Source organism: Mycteria americana, chromosome 2 (genome assembly GCF_035582795.1).
Source record: "Mycteria americana isolate JAX WOST 10 ecotype Jacksonville Zoo and Gardens chromosome 2, USCA_MyAme_1.0, whole genome shotgun sequence".
NCBI classification, from domain to species: domain Eukaryota; kingdom Metazoa; phylum Chordata; class Aves; order Ciconiiformes; family Ciconiidae; genus Mycteria; species Mycteria americana.
The window spans coordinates 110757540-110775804 of NC_134366.1; the positions used below are offsets into that span (position 1 = coordinate 110757540).

Consider the following 18265-nt stretch of genomic DNA (forward strand, 5'->3'; position numbering starts at 1 on the left):
GGCATTGAACAGAATGCAAGATTGTGACTAGGCATGCCATTGGGGCTATACACGTGTCGTGGTTTAGCCCCAGTCGGCAATTAGGTACCACCCAGCCGCTTGCTTACCCTCCCTCCCTCAGTGGGATGGGGGAGAGAATCGGAAGAGCAAAAATAAGAAAACTTGTGGGTTGAGATAAGAACAGTTTAATAATTGGAACTAATAATAACAACAACAACAACGGATTGTAATGAGAAGGAAAACAACAAGGGAGTGAGAGAGGAACAAAACCCAAGGGAAAAACACCCAAACAGCACAGTGATACAACCGCTCACCACCCGCTGACTGACGCCCAGCCAGTCCCCAAGCAGCCATACCTGCTCCCTGGCCAACTCCCCCCAGTTTCTATACTGAGCATGGCACCGTATGGTATGGAATAGCCCTTTGGCCAGTTGGGGTCAGCTGTCCTGGCTGTGCCCCCTCCCAGCTTCTTGTGCACCTGGCAGAGCATGGGAAGCTGAAAAGTCCTTGACCAGTGTAAGCACCGCTTAGCAACAACTAAACCATCAGTGTGTTATCGACATTATTCTCATCCTAAATCCAAACCACAGCACTATACCAGCTACTAAGAAGAAAATTAACTCTATCCCAGCCGAAACCAGGACAACACAATATGAAAAACACTTGCGTTATGGCTCTGCAGCTTATTGCCAACTATCTAATGGAAAAAAGGAGCACAGCATGACAGGCATTATACCTCTACTGATCAGAGGTATTAAGAGGTGTTCCATACCTTGATACAGGCAATATTTTCCTTTCCCTTTAAACCATATTCTAAACATTTTTTCTTTAGTGAAATTCATGGCCTTCACTCTTATTTGAGGATACCTTCCACTTATAGAATGTAACTAATATTAACAGTGGTGGTTTTTGCATATTAGATGATGTAATATTTGCATCAAAATATTTCAAAACCTTCTTTCATGTCACTCAGCAGCAATATCTGCTGACTGTTCAGGAAAAGCAACTAAGGGACTATGAAAGGAGTCCCTAAGCTCTTCAACAGCAGCAGCAAAAGCTACCTATAACAAAAAAGAAAAAAATACTTTCACAATCTTTTTTTTTTTTTTTTCCCCACTTTACTTGCTACCTGGAAAGAACCAACTCTACGGTCATGACCACCCAGATAAAGACACTGGCTATAGAAGGTCTGCTAGGCATACGAAGTCTTCTAATAGAAGACAGATATAAAAATAATCAAATGACTTAGGTTTTAGGGGGGTTTAAATGTTGATTAATTTTTCCTGAAACACAATAATATGTAATCTACATAGGTTATAAGGAACCTAGATTTCTCCTTTACAAACAGAAAATCATTTATACTAGGTTTTTATTTCAAGCACACACTAAAATTATTATTCTCCACAAAAGAGGAAAGGGAGTGTCTGCCAATCAACGTGACATGCTATTGAAAGACTGGCACTAATAGCTATGACAAGAGCAAACCTGTTTGAAGCAGAGCTGCTGCTGCTATTTTTTTTAAAAAATATACCAGCCATCAAAAATAATGTTTTATCTGACTAGAAACCCAAGCAATATTCTGCTGCTGTAAAAGCTTCTACCTGATTTGCCTGTATCTAGCAATGACAGATTTTTAATATTGTTGCAAATTACAGCATTTAAAGTATCTTATTTAAACAGTGATAAAGACTAAGAACATAACTATTCCAAGAAAAAAGTTAAATATGTTTGCAAACAAAACTGTATATCCATTCTTTGGAGGCTTTACTTAAGGTATGAGTTACAAGTTTGCATAGGTACTCAACTGACTTGTATTTCCATTATTTCATTGATAAATAGCATTCACTGATTTTATATTTTTGTAGTTTGATGAATTCACAGAGTATAAGAGTAAACAGCTTTTTATTATTTCATTTTTCCTAATTTTTTTCAACTTTATATTTTCTACTAAAGAGTCAGAAGATGCAAAAGAAAGGACAAGAAAAAAAAAGAAAAATTTAGAAGTAGAAAAGCACTAGGATACTGGCATAATTGCTATATTATCAGGTTATGTGTGTCCAATTCACATTCTGAATAAGTCTGCAGTTTCCACTTGGTAATACAGTTATACCTTGATAAAAAAATCACATAATAGATCACACCATAACTTTTAGCAATCAATTTTTTCTCTTAATAATTTGATAAATGTAGCTGTCAAGTGGGATAAAGATCACAATTTTATTTGGGATTAACTATTTGAACTTTCAGAATTCCATTCATGAATATTGCAACTGTTACAACTGATAGGATCACAATTTTGTCCCTTGATGATGTAATCATGTTGCAGGTTGCTAGTACAGCCTTGTTTCTCAAAAGCTAAAGAAACTGAAAGAGAAACGGGTGGAGAGCACAGCCTTTTGAAAAGTGCACTTAAAATGTTTGGAAAAATATTTTTCAAACATGCATAAAAGAGACCTTGTGGTAAACTTTTCTCATTTTCACTGCTCTCTGGAAAGAACTAAAATATCCCCTAACTCTGTTCCCCTAATCTGAAAAAGAAAAGAGGAGGATGTAGGCCCGGCTTAGTGAACAGATGATTAACTGAACTGTCTTTTCATCAATTTCAGACCTCAGGAGCCAATAACACAGTAAAGGAACTGCCAACCAAAAGAGCAAAATTTCATAGAAATTCTTCAAACACCTTAAATATATAAATAAATAAATGTTCCAATATATTTTATCAAGGATTTAATGAAATACCAGAAAGGAACTTATTTTAGTGTATCTCTACTCAAGCAGAGGTACTTCAGGCTCAAAGAGAGTAAGAATTTAGTGCCGATAATGGGGAATGTCATCTCTACGAGAAAGAACACTTTGGGGGACTTACGTGTCTCCTCAGCTATCCCTTTGCTATCACAACACCTAAGCACTTTAGATTCACAAACACAACCCTCACCAACAGGCTGTAGATTAACCCTGTTTTAAGATTTAAGAGCAGAAAGGACTATTAGATAATAGTCTTACTTCTGGTTTATCAAAGCCCCTTAAATAATGCTTAATTAGTTTTGCAGTGAACCCAGCAACCTTAGGCCGTCCTAAAACCTATCTTCCAGAAAGACATCCAGTCTTCTCAAGGCTCAAAGGAATGGAAGAGGGAGAATTTGTTCTGCTAGTTGCTGCCAGAGCTCAATGGACCTCATATTTAAGTGTTTGCACCTTGTTTCTCATTTCAATTTGTCTGACTACGCTTTCAGTAACTGATTTTTCTTAGGCTTTACTCCGCTAGATTAAGAGTAGCTCATGTCTGATATTTTCTCCCTGTGAAGCAACTCATACACTATAATCAAGTACCTATCTATCATTTTGGTCATGAATTATGTAACTCTTCATGAGCACTAAGCGTTCAATCACCACATAGGCAGCCAACTGCCAAAACACGATCGTCACGATCTTTGTTCTTTGGATGCCCAACTGAGAGTCACCTATAATTTTCACGGAGGCACAGGCACACAAAGCTGTACTTCCAAGCATTCCCCAAAACACATCTGTGCAGTGAGGGGAAGAGGCTCACGCTTTTTGTTCTGTCAGGATCCATAAGAGTAAGCGACCCTCCACTCCTACTTGCAGGGCCCAGGGTGGCAGATTCTCTGAGCATGCTGGATAACTTGAGTGCTCCACAAGCACAGTATCACTTTCAAAGAGAAAAAATGGACTTACCAAAGAGTATGATGAATTGATCTGCCTTCCCTGACTATTTTTAAAAGACTTCCAAGAAAGATTTTGTATTTTTCTAATTCTAAATTAAGTAAAACACTTCCAAATTTTCTGTTCAATGTCTTAAGCAGTTCCCTAATCACATAGTTGACTGTTGTGAAGCCATTTTCAAGCAAAAGCTTTGTGCTTTGAACTATGTAGGCATTGCACCTATTTTGCACATGGGGAAACTCAGACAGTAAGCAAGCCCAGTATATCAGTAGCTCAGTGAAAAACTGAGTTATTCTGATTTCCTAGAGTAGCACTCATTCTTGGAGATCATGTTCACTTCTAACAGTGCAGCACAGAAATGGTACAGAAAAAAACAGTATCATCGCATAACTTTCAATATGATCATGAAAACAATAACGAGGAAACTGCTGCTCTTCTCTCCGATGAGCTTGTTGCCTTACAGCCAGTTTAGTATCCACACAAGACTACTATGCACACAATGAGATGCCATGGTCTCTGCAGCTATTGGAATAATGGAGTTGTCACGCCATAGATATTACGCTCTTTGGATATAAATAATGCATCATAATAGTATCATAATGTTTATGAGACAAAAGCTCCTAAATGATGAACATTTATTTCAAACTGAAATTATCCCTAGCAAGTGATGCTGCTCCAAAGCAGACAAAGCACTGAAAAAGACAGCTGGACTACTGATCCCTTTCAAGTTCTACCCTTCCTCTGTCCCACTTGTCAAAGTATTCAGGCTCAGTTCAACTCAGCATTGACATGTAGCATCAGTTGGAAGAAAAAACATATCTAAGAAACTTGGAAATGTAATGCACACAAGAATCGATCCACAGATTTCTTCAATTTACTCTGAGACTCTCCATACAGACAAGTCCACAGTGAGCAACTCAGAAAAACTTTCTCATTTAAAAAAAAATCATCAAAATGATAGTCATCACCATGATATGACAATTCACTCACTTATTGTATTAATTTTCCATTTGTAATGACGAATTTTCAGATTTGCGCATTGATAAAACAAGAATAATATTAATAGCTTCCATTAGAATGAAATTTCCATGACTAAAATATTAACTGCAGGATCCCTGAGCTTGCTAGTAAGCCCACTTCTGTTCCACAACAGCTATAAAATCTATCGGTGTCTTAAATGTGATTTTTTAGAAGAAAATAAATTAATACTGTGGATAATCAGAAATCATGGGATTTCTAGATTTGTTTTTAAACAATGTTTCAATTTCAAAATGGATCTTGAGAAAATGGGACAGAGAACATCAAGAAACAGGCATAAAGCTCTTACAGAACAACACGCAATGACATTTCAAAACAGATTTGATGATTTGTATAAAAATTGGAGGTTAAATGTGTAAATTGGTATTTGAAGTGTAATCTAGCAAATTCAAGCCATAATTTTACGTGCAGATGCACATATCTCTTTGTCGGTTTACGTGCATTAAAGGTCTGCTGTTCAAGTGCAGTACATTTTTAAAATTAAAGACAGAAGTATTCTCTAGATTCTTATGGTTTTAAAACATATAACGGTACTTTGTAAGGTGTATAAGGAATGTAGTTGTATAGTTAAATATCTCCCTCTATGACAGAGTCTACAGCAAAAAGGGAAAAGAAAGTCTGAAGACCTGACTGTGGCATTTCCATACATCAATTCCTCACATTATACAGGATTTCAAAGGTACAGAATAGAAAGTGCTACCACCTATCAATTACAGTATCGTCCTTACTCATGTAGAAGCTAACTTGTTCTGCCTTCCACCCTCTGCAGTCTCTCCTTTAGAAATGCACCGTCTTTAAGCTCCTTACTGCCATTGAGCCCATAAAGCAGTATGTTAGTTGCCAAAGAAAGCTAAACAGAAATTAGTGTTAGAACTTCATATTATAAATAGCATTAACTTTGAATTAGAAATCCAACTCATAATCTTAATTTCACAGATGAGAAACAGACTCAATTTTTACTCCCAGCCACATCCTAAAGGTACCCCACAGCTCCATTCTTGGTGGGTTGTGGTGAAGGAGTTTCTGACTGGTCCTGAGAAGTGGCTGCAATTGGTTCCTGTCTCTTTGCCAGGGATGAAACTTATTCTATTTCTATTCTGCTCAAAGAAGCAAAGGGGCTGGCTTTACTGTTACAAAACAATATTAGAACACAAAAGACAGACAAGTATGTTCAAGTTAAAAGAATTGATCTTGTATGACACTTTCATACTCCTGTCATCCTAAAGGGTTCTATGTCGTGTTGTAGATTCTCTGTGTGTGCAGCCAATGACCACTAAGTAATCAGTGACTGTGAACCAGACACAAAACAAATCTTATTTTGATAAGGGATGTTAGCCAGGGCATGGGAGTTACCCCCTCATTCCTCTAAAAAGTATTCTCTAAAACCTTTAACTCTCAGATGTCCAGCAGTCAGAAATGGATTGAAAAGAAGAAATGAAAACCCCTTTAATTTAACTCCGATGTGAATGCACAATTATCACCTAGGTCCTGCTTTAATAGTGTTTCTTCCTGAAAGGAAAATACAATATCGACCTTTTAGCGATGGGATTATGCAAACAATATTTCAACACACTTTTGTTATATACCAGTTCTAGGTTGACCTGGCAATAACTAGGTGACAACCAGTTCTTGCCAGTACTAATATGTTTGTATAGTACAAACATTGCCTCTTTAGTGCACGAGGATTTCTCCAGCATAAGAATAAATGTATAAAAAATAGGTATCGTTACTATACCACACATTGATGACAGTTTTCCTATGTTGCCAAGACAAGCAAATTGAATAGTTTTAACCACAGCATGCTGCAATGAGCAATTCATTTACCTAGATGTAGGTCTTGAACAAGTAATGTGAAAACTTACACAGATTTTGTAATTTTGCAAAAATGTTAGTGATTCTACCAGTGTTATATCTATCTGTGTTATGTCTGTATATCTGTATATTGAAAGCATTTTAATTTTTCATATTATTTTAAGTGGGATTATTGTAGTAAAAATCCAGCAGTGTCTGGATTTCAGCTCTAAGTTGAATATTCATTCACTTTAGTGAGAACTATGGTGAAATGTGATCAGTTTTCTGACCTATTTTGAAATTGGTATTCCGCCAACTGGCATTTTGTTTGCACATCCAGATATTATCCACCATATGCTGACATGACATGATGATTGGTTCCAAAATGAAGTGGAATACTTGGCAAATAGAAATATATGGTACAAATAATACACTGCCTCTAGTCAGGAAAGCAAGCAGTCATTTTGAGAAGACTGAGAGGTTTTAAAATAACTTGAGTGTACACACTGCACAGAGCTGAATAAAAGCTCTCTAGGTCATGTTTTTTACAGGTATGAGGGTCTCAAAAAATTTTGAGATCGATTCCTTACAGAAGAAGATTCAAATCTGACACAGCAGTACTAATAGTAGTACTTCAATGGAAGATTAATTTGCATCTCAGGGAGAATTTGGCCCACATAGCTTCTTCCTCCTCTGGATTCCCCAACTCTTTCTTCTCACCATCTGTTCTTTTTTCCCACTGCTCTGACTTGTCTTCCCGCCCAGTGATGTCTAAGTTATCTGCCTCTCCTGAGTTAAGATCACATTTCATTCAAGCTCCAGCCTAATTTTGTATTATTTCTCCTACCCTCTTACCATTGAACTCTTATTTTTCTCCTAACTTGATGCTCCCATTAAGCTTCTGCCTTCTATTCTGAACTGCAGAATCTCAAAAAAACACAAACAAAAAAACCCCAACCAAACCAACCAAACAAAAAACCCACTTGTTCCTAAACAGGAAACACCCCAACTTTTTTCTTTTAATTCCTGTTTCCAAAGCAAATGTTTTTGTTTTGCATTCCTCCAATGACTTCCATGTGTGTGCTCTCTAACGTAAAGCCTCAAAACATGCATGTAAGTTATTGATTAATCTCTGCTGTTCTGTCTTTTAACATTGAACACTCTGCTTTTTTGTAATGAAGGCTAAGAATTTTTAAAGTGGTACATTAATTTGCCACTGTATTTCTTAAGGAATTTTGTTTTTCTGTTCTTGGGGGAATAGGGTGGGCAGAGGGACTTAATACAAATGTTAAAAAAAAAATTTTCTATAAAAATTCAACTAGATTTCAAAACAAGATGTCTAAATAGCACACACTTCTGATGTTTATGTATCGAACTGCAAGCTTTACTTGTGAAACATGAATGGATTTCAGTGGTTAATGCATAACCTTCACCCCTTGTGAAAACTTGAAGAGGACTAAGCCCATTTTAAAATCATGTTCTTCTTCAGAATAAATGATAATAACATAACAGCTAGCTTTCTTATTGCAATCATTTAAGCATGCTCATATAGAAAAGAGAAGAATTTGTAAGCAAAGGAAAGAATGACCTTACCAGCATGCAAGTATGCCAGATCAGGATTTTCAATGTCTGGGTGTAGTTCTTTCAAGTGGTTACGAAACTCCACAGGGATATTGGTTCCATAGTCACATTTAGGACAGTTATACATTTTTACTCCTTCATGCTTTCCTGTATGTAAGATGTGTTTACGGATATTTTCAGCACAGTTAGACCTAAAAAGCAATGAAAAAAAAGAAATAAGTTATATAACAATTTATTCCCTTCTAGTCGTTCAAATAAAACCTAGTGTTACAACAGAAAATGAGTAGTCATTACTCATTTTTTACTATCTGCCCAATTTTTGCATCCTCTTAGGTTTTGCATAAATGTCGTCCTTTGCATGAAGGTTCCCAAAGCTGTTTCAGGTTAATTGAGCAATACATCTGAAACAGAAGCATTTAAAAAGGAACAATTTTTTACATTTGCATAAGTCTTATAATTTTTATTTTTCTTGATGATAGTCAGTAATGGACAGAAATTAAGCAGAAGTCTTTAACTTAGCAAAACTGAAATGCACAGATGCCTGTAACATTCCCAACAAAGCTCACAAGAGCCTTTCCTACACAGTTCCTAGATTCCATAGGAGTTGCTGTGAATGATTTTTGTAAGGATATTCCACCAACTCTCATCTCATCTTATGAACTGTTCCTGGAAAAGAGAATTGAGTTGTTCAAGTTCATACCTTTTTGAAAATACACGCAGATTCTAATTTATATCTTAAAAACAGCTTTTGTGGAAGCAGTGGAGTTTTCATGCATAAAAGTCAGAATATATATACAATTAGCTTTATGCATTTCAAAGAAATATTTCTAATGATATTTCTGAAAAAAAAGGGAATAGAAAAAGATCTCACATTTCTTTTATCCACAGAGATCCACGATATGACAGTAATTTTTAACTTCCAGTCTTTACAATTTTGCAGTCTCATTCCAAAATTATTTTGCATTGGAATTTCCTACTTATTCAAAGTCTGTGATGAATCCCATACAAAATATACTGCTTCTTCATTTATTTCAATCAGAAATAACCATTATATTTATTCTTAAATAACGGCCTCTGTACACATTTTTTTAGACTTTCTTAGTACTGTACACTATTAATATTGTCAAACTAAGAAGAGTAATTCAGTTTAACTGAAAAAAGTACAAACACTCAAGTGAACTATATAAATACATAATACTTCACAAATACTCAAATAAGACAACAGTAGTATTTTGAGCAACTGATTGTTTACCTGTCACTGTTAGAAAAACCACAGTAACAGGCACCTAAGAAAAGGACCCCCAAAATAAACTGGAAGGAGCAGCTTGAAGTTCTGTTGGAGTGCCTGTCTCTCCCTTGGAGATGGTCATAGTAAAGCTGATATCTGCCTTACGGTGCTGCCAAAGCTCACCCTCTGTCATGTCCATCTGCTATATACCAGTATAATGATCAGACTCGTGAGAATGTCAGAGAAGACACTTATGTTCACTGAAAAATGTGGGAAATATTGGTCCTCAGCATCTTTCAGGATTCAGCCCTAAAAAAATTACAATGCTCATAAATGTTGTTAAAATGAAACATGTATTTTATAAAAAAAAAAGAAAAAAGGATAGTGTACACTGCAATGAAAGCAGGAGAAAATCTGGTAACCTTCTATCATGGGTTATACTTTAAAGGGCAGTGGATTAAAGCAGAGCATATGAATCTGAAATAAAATATCTGTGTCCTTTTAGCTCAGCTCTCATACTATGTTAAGGAAAGATATAAAACTTTTTACTTTGAAATATTTCTGTGAAATATATAAAGGATCTGTGGAAACCTATGTAAGAGTTGTGAAGAAAACCCAGCCTGTTCAAGTCATAAAAAGCCAGTTCTATCTCCTTTGATTTGTGAATTTGCTCCAACTACTTTAAACAGAGCAACCCCAAAGTCTCATTTATTCAGTCATCAGTAGGAATCTGTGACTAAACATGCCAACATACTGATATATTCATCATAGGAAAGAAAAATTTTTAAAAATATATTTTTCCATTTGAGAAGGCCAGAAAGGCTTAATCAGAAATGAGGAATACGAGATCACAAGGCATTACAAATGGCCTCTCGTATTAGGTTGCAATGCAGCAATTGCAATCATAACATAAACCATGAAGGTAACAACTGGCAAATCCAAGCACTTTTGAAGCCAAGCAATACCTTTAAATATGACATGACAAAAATGTACTGCATATAAAATGTTGTTTTAATTATTCAGTGTGCTTTGACTGTCTGTTTTATTAGGAGTCTTCTCCTGAGTACTGTACAAGTATGTTGTTATATGTCTGACACAAAAACCTCCCACCAAAACTCTGTGTATGTGTGTACTTACATCACTTCATCTCACATGACTAAACACAGAGGTCTGTGATTTTAAACAGTACTGTGTTTTCATTAAAGCTATGCTATGAGAAACATCTAACTAAAATATTATAGTGTTGCAATAGTGATGATAGTTAAGCATTTGACAGGCTTTGTATTATAAAATTCACTTTCAGGAGTTTATAAACTTTGAGATAAAGATTCCCTTTGTTCTGAAATTTGGCAACATATTGCCCAGTCCAAAAGAAATTGAGTAAAGTCTTTCTGGTTTTTGAGTTCCCCTCTGAATTACAGCCACAAACAAATAAATGCAGCTTTTAAGAGGCTAGCCTGTGTTCCAGTAAGGCTAAACCAGAGGTTTCTAAGTTAAATTACTATTTCTTAATGTAAGCATGCTTTCGTTCTTATGATCCATTTTCCATTTTGAAAATCAAATGTATATATCTCTGGCAATTTTTCCATGCTCTGCAATTACAGGAAGGGCACTCATTAGAGAGACTTAATTAGTCTAAAACTATAGTATATGGGTTTGTATTCAATGCTGATACAGAGAAGCACAACAGAAATTTTGATTTTATTTCACGTCTTGCAGTGAGTCTTCTTATCAGACATGAAGAAAGGTTTGAGACTCGATGCAAAACCCACAACAGTTCTATTAAAGGGAAGTGGAAGGCCTCTATAGAGTTTTCACTGTCCTGTCAGTGCTATACATGGTGAAAGAGGAGATGGGACATGTTCCTAAGGCACGTTGCAGATGAACAGGAAGCGTAAGGAGCTGAAAAGCTCAGCCCATACTTCCCAAGCAACAAGCCTGTACGACTTCCTCCATCAAAGACTGATATATTGGGAAGGATGTAGGCCTGCTTTCCACGGCACAGATCCGGGAGAGCTCCCACTTTTCTGTAAAGGACAATGCTGTGAAGTAAGGGAGATGGATGGCAAGTTTCTCCTGAGAAATGCAGCTACTGCTTAAGACAAAAGGAAAACCTATTTTGGCTGAAGATAAAAAAGGGCTTTTATCTCTAACTTTCATCACACAGTGATGAGTTCACATTACTGTTCTACCGGCACATTTCGTGTTGCCATTAGAAGTCCACTCCTACCAACCAGTTACCTGTGTTTTGCTGCTCTCAGTAAATTAAAGGTTGCTGCATACTCAAATATCATAAACTGGAAATGACTTGTCAGTTGTAAAATTGTACTTTAGTCACAGAATCACAGAATGGTTGAGGTTGGAAGGGACCTCTGGAGGTCATCTGGTCCAACCCCCCTGCTCAAGCAGGGCCACCTAGAGTCAGTTGCCCAGGACCACGTCCCAGTGGCTTTTGAATATCTCCAAAGTGGGAGACTCAGCAACTTCTCTGGGCAACCTGTGCCAGTGCTTGGTCACCCTCACAGTACAAAAGTGTTTCCTGATGTTCAGAGGGAACCTCCTGCATTTCAGTTTGTGCCCATTGCCTCTGTTCCTGTCACTGGGCACCACTGAAAAGTGCCTGGCTCCATCTTCTCTGCACCTTCCCTTCAGGTATTTATAAATGCTGATGAGATGCCCCCTGAGCTTTCTCTTCTCTAGGCTGAACAGTCCCAGCTCTCTCAGCCTTTCCTTATTTGAGAGAGATGCTCCAGTGCCTTCATCATCTTAGTGCCCCTTTGCTGGACTCTCTTAAGTATGTCCATGTCTCTCTTGTACTAGGAAAACTGGACACAGCACTCCAGGTGTGGCCTCACCAGTGCTGAGTAGAGGGGAAGGATCACCTCCTTCAACCTGCTGGCAGCAATCCTCCTAACGCAGCCCAAGATACAGTTAGCTGCCTTTGCCGCAAAGGCATGTTGGTGGCCCATGCTCAATTTGGTGTTCACCAGGAACCCAGGTCCTTTTCTGCAAAGCTGCTTTCCAGCTGGTCAGCCCCCAGCATATATTGGTGCACGGGGTTGTTCCTCCCCGGGTGCAGGACTTGGCACTTTCCCTTGTTGAACTATATGAGGTTCCTATCAGCCCATTTCTCCAGCCTGTTGAGGTCCCTCTGGATGGCAGCATGACCCTCTGGTGTAACAGTTACCCCTCCCAGTTTTCTGTCATCTGCAAACTTGCTGAGGGTAGACTCTGCCCCATCATCCAGATCATTAATGAAGATGTTGAAAAGAACTGGACCCAATATTGACCCCTAAGGTACACAGCTAGTTACTGGCCTCCAACAGACTTCATGTCACTGATCACCACCCTCTGGGCCCGCCCAGCTGTTCAACATGAACAATATAACCAAAAAAGATTTAAGTTACTTTTGATGTCATTGTCACTTACATAAGCAAATCTCACAGTACTGATAACTACCTAGATAGGAACAGCATACCACAGCAAAAAAAGCTGGGTAGGTATTGTAACACTGAATAATAGCCTCCAATGGACATCTTCAGTGGCACCCTACCACAATGAAGCTCAAAGCTTCTCCACAATGGGGCTTAAAGCAAACTTTACTATTCCAAGGATAAGAACAAAACAGTTTATTCAAGTTTTCACTGGTGACTGCGCTTGCACAGGCATCATCCATAGAGTGACAAGGAAGCCCAATTACACATGCCACAACCCTCCACATCCTCATCTGGTGCTTAGCAGCATTGATCTGCTTTACTAGGAGAGTTGAATAAAGTGGAAGGTTAGGAGTAGCATAAAATGCCCAGACATTTTGTCAGTGTGAGAAGCTGCAGCCTTTGTTTACTTTGTATTCCCTCTCCGCTATTCTTACATATATCAGTTCTGTTACCAAAAAATAGGGCATTGTGCTTAGAGCAAGAACCAGAGTGCCTGGTCTACAGGACAGTGGGAAAATACATGCCCCTAGCGCACAGAGCAGAAGTTCTCATAATTGCATTCCTCTCTCAGCCAGAAAATACTATTGTTCCTCTAGCTCCTAAAAGTAGCACAACTCTGCCCCTACACAGACATTTTCTCAATTGCATTGGCAAGCTATAGCGTGCCACTGACCAGATTCCTCAGCACAACTAGGTCTACCTCATTGAAAACAGCAGCACTGTTCGGGGTTCTGGGATGGCAGAGCACAGATGTGCACTTTGCAGAAGGCAGAGGTGGGAGTTCAAAGGGAAACAGGGAGGAACGGTGAGCCTTGGAGCAAGTTTGTGCCAGAATGCTCATCCTGGAGGTCCCCACAGTAAGTGCTGGCTGTGGTCATTATTCCCTCATCATCTCTTCCTTCTCTCCCATCTTGCAGGGCTCAGCCAGCCAGCTCCACCAGTGAACAGTAAAAGCTGTAAGAAGGCAGGACTTTGGGCATCCCTTCCCCATGCAGAGGGGCTCAGCCCTGGCCTCATGGCTGGATGCAGGGGGTCGCGCTCTGCCCTCCTCCCAGCCAGCAGCACTCGTTTAAGCAGCTCATGTAAACAGCTGAATCCAGTAGCTAACTACAGAGCTGTGGCTGCCCGATACCTGAGCTGTTTGCGGTTCTCATCTTCTATGTGGCATTTTGGATAAAAATCATGAAGTAAGAGAAATTCATAAAACATCTTCTGTTAATTCTAAATTCGCCCGTGCAGAATAGGAATGCTTCTATATTTTCTAAGGGTTTTGTACACGAGAATACATTAGCATTGTATTCAACAGCTAAACGAAATATATCAGGAAGCAACCTATTTTTATTAAGAAGTTTTACTAATAGGGAACTGAAATTAGAACACTCTTCCATTATGCAGTGCCTGACATTTTCAGAAAGATGCTTACTGCAAGACATGGATATGGAGGGTTTCGGAGGTGCAAATGAGGCAAAATGTTAATTATCTAGCCCACTAAGTTTTAAAAATTTTAGCACCTTGTAGGGCTCTTATTTGCACAAAATAAACCTTTTTCAAAAGGTTTTCTCCAGGACATCAGGTACAAACATCCTTTTTCTGCAGAGAAATGCATATAACCTAAAGGACTTATGGCAGCTCCATGGATGTCACTATTTACAACATAAAAACAAACACAGTGATACAACCGACCAAGTGAAAAGATTTCTATTTTTCCCCTGTTCGTCAGTATGAATCAAGTTCATTCTCACACAGAGAGCACTCTGAAGGTCTTCTGCACTGTTTATGCAACCTGCAAGAAGTACACAGAAATTGCAGTATTTTGACTGAAAAACAGCAAAGTCCCCAGATACTTTCTTCCAGAAATACAAGCAGTTATGATGAAAGCAATATGTATTATCGTAGATTCTTGACCTCTGTTATTTACCAAAAAATTTGCAGGTGTTTCTTTCACAGAAAATGCCACCTAACTTGGAAAACTGTCTTTAAATCAAAACTGCAATAATGTAATTAAAATAGAAAAGGAGAGCCATAGATTTTTAGAAATGCAAAGTCATACTAAACATGTAGCTTGACCTCATGGATAGCACAGTTCATAAAAAGTTTTCCCAGTGATTCTTTCCTCAAACCCTAACTCTTTTTTTGGTACTAAAATGTGATTTTCAGAGACACACTGAAATCTGATGGAAAGCAACAGGGTATCCATTGTAATCATTGACAAATTACTCTAGAGTTGATCACTCTCACTTTTACAAACTCTCGTATTTCTCATACTCCTGCATATAGCTAACAGATAGTGTAACATTTCCAACGCATCTTGCTCGGCTAAAGGATCCTCTGCTATCTGGACCTCTAGTGGATGAGCTACAGAGACCCAGTTCCTTTCGTCTCACTTTGGGAAATCATTGGATTTTTCCTAAACTATTTTCAATTGTAAACATTGCTTTAAACTTTGAGTACTAGAGTGCGTTTCAGACCAGTGCTGCATATAAGGATGCCATGACTTTCCCTGTGTTAGCCAGGAGTTCTGGGAGCTACTGGATACTCCTCAAAGCACTGAGAGCTCCTGTGCGTTCATTTATATGCAGGAACCTTTCAGTTTTTTTTCAGCATTACTGCTTCCCAAAATACAACCCTTCTAGCCTACCTTTATTTCTTACTTGTATTAAACTGTATGAAAACTAGCATTCAGTAGAGTGACAGTAAACAACCTAATGGGCAATATTTTCTTGACAGGAAAGAAACAAATACCTCAATCTGTGGTAATTACATTATATGAACAGGTTTATTCAATCAAAACCTTCACAGTGACAGTCACTCTGCTCAACTTCTACCAAGCAAAAACCCAGAGAAACAGACCAACCAAAAATTCTTCCCAGCATACTCAAGATTTATCTACACTTCTGTTTTTAAAATAAAATAAACTATTTGCCAGTTAACTCAAACTAGCTACAACATTATACACAATCTGCATGCACCACTAGCACTCAGTTCAGACCACAAGTTTAAAACTTAAAGTATTGGCTTACCTCCTCAGTGCTACAGGTCAATACAGTATTTCACAAGAAATAATAAAAAACAGAACAACATCATGGCCAAAAATACATTCTGAAATGTGTTGAAGCTAACATTATAAAACTGTCATTATTATTATACATTAACACACATATATAACATATATATGTGCATATATAATATATATATATATGAGAAATGTGGTACATTTTCTCAGTCTTCTTATTACTAGCATGCACCTGGGTTACTTTTTTTCTTGCTCTTTTCCTTTAAAAGCAAAAATTCTACCTTTTATTTAGGTTTTAAATGACTGGGGGAACAATCACATGAATACAACTGCTGGCGCTCTGCAACCGACCTCAATTATCAAGTGACTTATGATATTATTGCCAGAATTTGCAGCATACAGCTCCATGGGAACTCAGGAGGTTAGCCACAATGTACCCAGTGCCAGCTCAGTTCTGCCTATGTCACGGCTGGCAAACATCTCTCCGTGCTGTTCATAAAGACCTCTGGTGGACAGTGGCAACAAACTGCTGGGGGACAGCAATGTCTTAACCACTGTAGCTGTTTCTACAGGGAACATTTGCCCATAGCTGATGCTTTTCCACCATACCAAACTAAGACGACTGAAATACACATCCACATAAAAATGCATGCCCTACAATCTGGTGGCCACATGTATTGCCACGTTGTACATGTACTGCCATGTATTGCATGTATTGCCACTCAGAAAATATGAAGTAGCCCATAAAAGAGAGTACAGTACATTTACATGTTTTAATGAGACTTTATGATACAGTCAGTTTCACAAAGAAAATAATAAAAATGTATTTGGGATTTATTCTGACAGTATTATAGTAACACCCAGGGATAATAATCGTAATGTTTTCTGCTTTTCTACATTTATAGCTTTGCATTTTTTTCTGTAATGATCTATTTGTTATGACATACAGTATGTGTGACAGATGTCCAATGCTGGCTGCTAAAAAGTAGCAGAGCCCTGTAGGGAAGCAGCAAAAACTTGTGCGTCAGCACTGAAAATGATGGAAGATTGATAATTACTGCTTGTGCCTCAGCTCCGTTCAGCAGTCTAGCATGTCCAAATTGTAATCTGGCCACAGGTCTACCATTATATTTACAATGTATTGGAATAAAAATTCCCAATTTTAAATAATTGATCATTACAAATACGTGTGATACAAGGAGTTGATTACAATAGCCAAATGCACACTTTTAAAAGCAAATTCAGGGTAATTGGAGATTCTGAAGGGAAATAACAAGTGATGTACTCTAGTCTTGTTTACCTCTGAGGAATCTGTAAAGCCAGTTACAACCCTGCACAGTGAAGAACAACCAAGTATGAAACCAGTGCTGGTATCTAGATCTACTAATGAATTTTCAGTCACAATATTTTTCTCAAAAAAAACCAACCAACCAAAAAAACCCCGTTTAGTTCACAACACACTTCACAACATAAAGAAAATCTGATTTTTACAGAAAAAAAAAATATCTCAGATTCCAAGGAAATAATGGCTTCCTGCCTTAAATGCTTCCATTAATTCTGCTTTCTACAGGAAGAGAAAGAAATAAAGAGGAACCTTTTAGACAGAAACCTGCAAATTATGTCCAAACTACTAGACTTGGGAGGAGCAGGTGGAAAGGGTGCAGAAAGGCAGGGAGATGTGCCTCGGCTCTCGACCTGTGCTGTGGTCTCCACCGCCCCCGGAGGTGCCGTGCAGAGCTGGGCTGCTCAGCTCCTGAGTCTGCCAAGTAGCTCTTTGGAGAGAGCCGCAGTGTCTCCTTCTACTGACTAGAGGAAAAAAAAAAGCAAAACCAAAAAAAGCATTTTTTCACCAGACTGATCTGCTACTGCAAACTCGCCATAACATTTGCTAGGACTCCTGGCTTCTGCCTCACTGCAGGCAGAGTGGGCTTTGTAATGGCCTGGCTCAAGGGCCCTCTGGATCTGCCTGCCTGCAGCGTGAGGGATGCAGAGGTCTGCTGTGCACAGTGCACTGCTGCACCGTGTCAGCCAAGGTTTAAGTGGCAGAAATAGCAGGTGGAGTTCATCTATTTCACAGTAACTGAGAATAATCACTCCATTGTTCGTGAGCTTCCTCCCTCCCCCTTTCCTTTCTTGTTGGAGCAGATGGCATAAAAGAGAAGTTGGTCTGAGAAACAGCATCGCTGCAGTGGTGTAAGGATGGAGACTGGGCTTTAAGTATCATAGGCTCTGATTTAGCAAGGTACTTACGCGCTTGTGCAGCTTAAGTACAAGCAGCCCCATTGACTTCAAAAGAATGACTCACAAGCTTAAATTTATGTACATGATCAAATACCTTGCTGAAACGAGGCCATGGAAAGCATCCATTTTTTAAAAAAGCTAGGATGAATTTAATTGAAGACACACTTTTCTTTTCAACATCAATTTTTTTCCCTATTGTACTACTTTTAATGACCACATAAAGTAACTGAACAATTCTGTAGAGTCTGTATA

The 18265-nt window shown here is 38.3% G+C and overlaps 1 protein-coding gene across 6 annotated transcripts in view; it reads right to left on the reverse strand.

Moving 5' to 3' along the window:
* The window catches only part of ZNF407 (zinc finger protein 407), a 355293-nt gene that overhangs the window by 97533 nt on the left and 239495 nt on the right, over positions 1-18265 (reverse strand). For all 6 annotated transcript variants that reach the window (XM_075494274.1, XM_075494275.1, XM_075494272.1 and 3 more), the window contains one exon: positions 8107-8285. In XM_075494274.1, coding sequence (XP_075350389.1) covers positions 8107-8285 — 179 coding nt within the window. The remainder of the gene's footprint in view (positions 1-8106; positions 8286-18265) is intronic.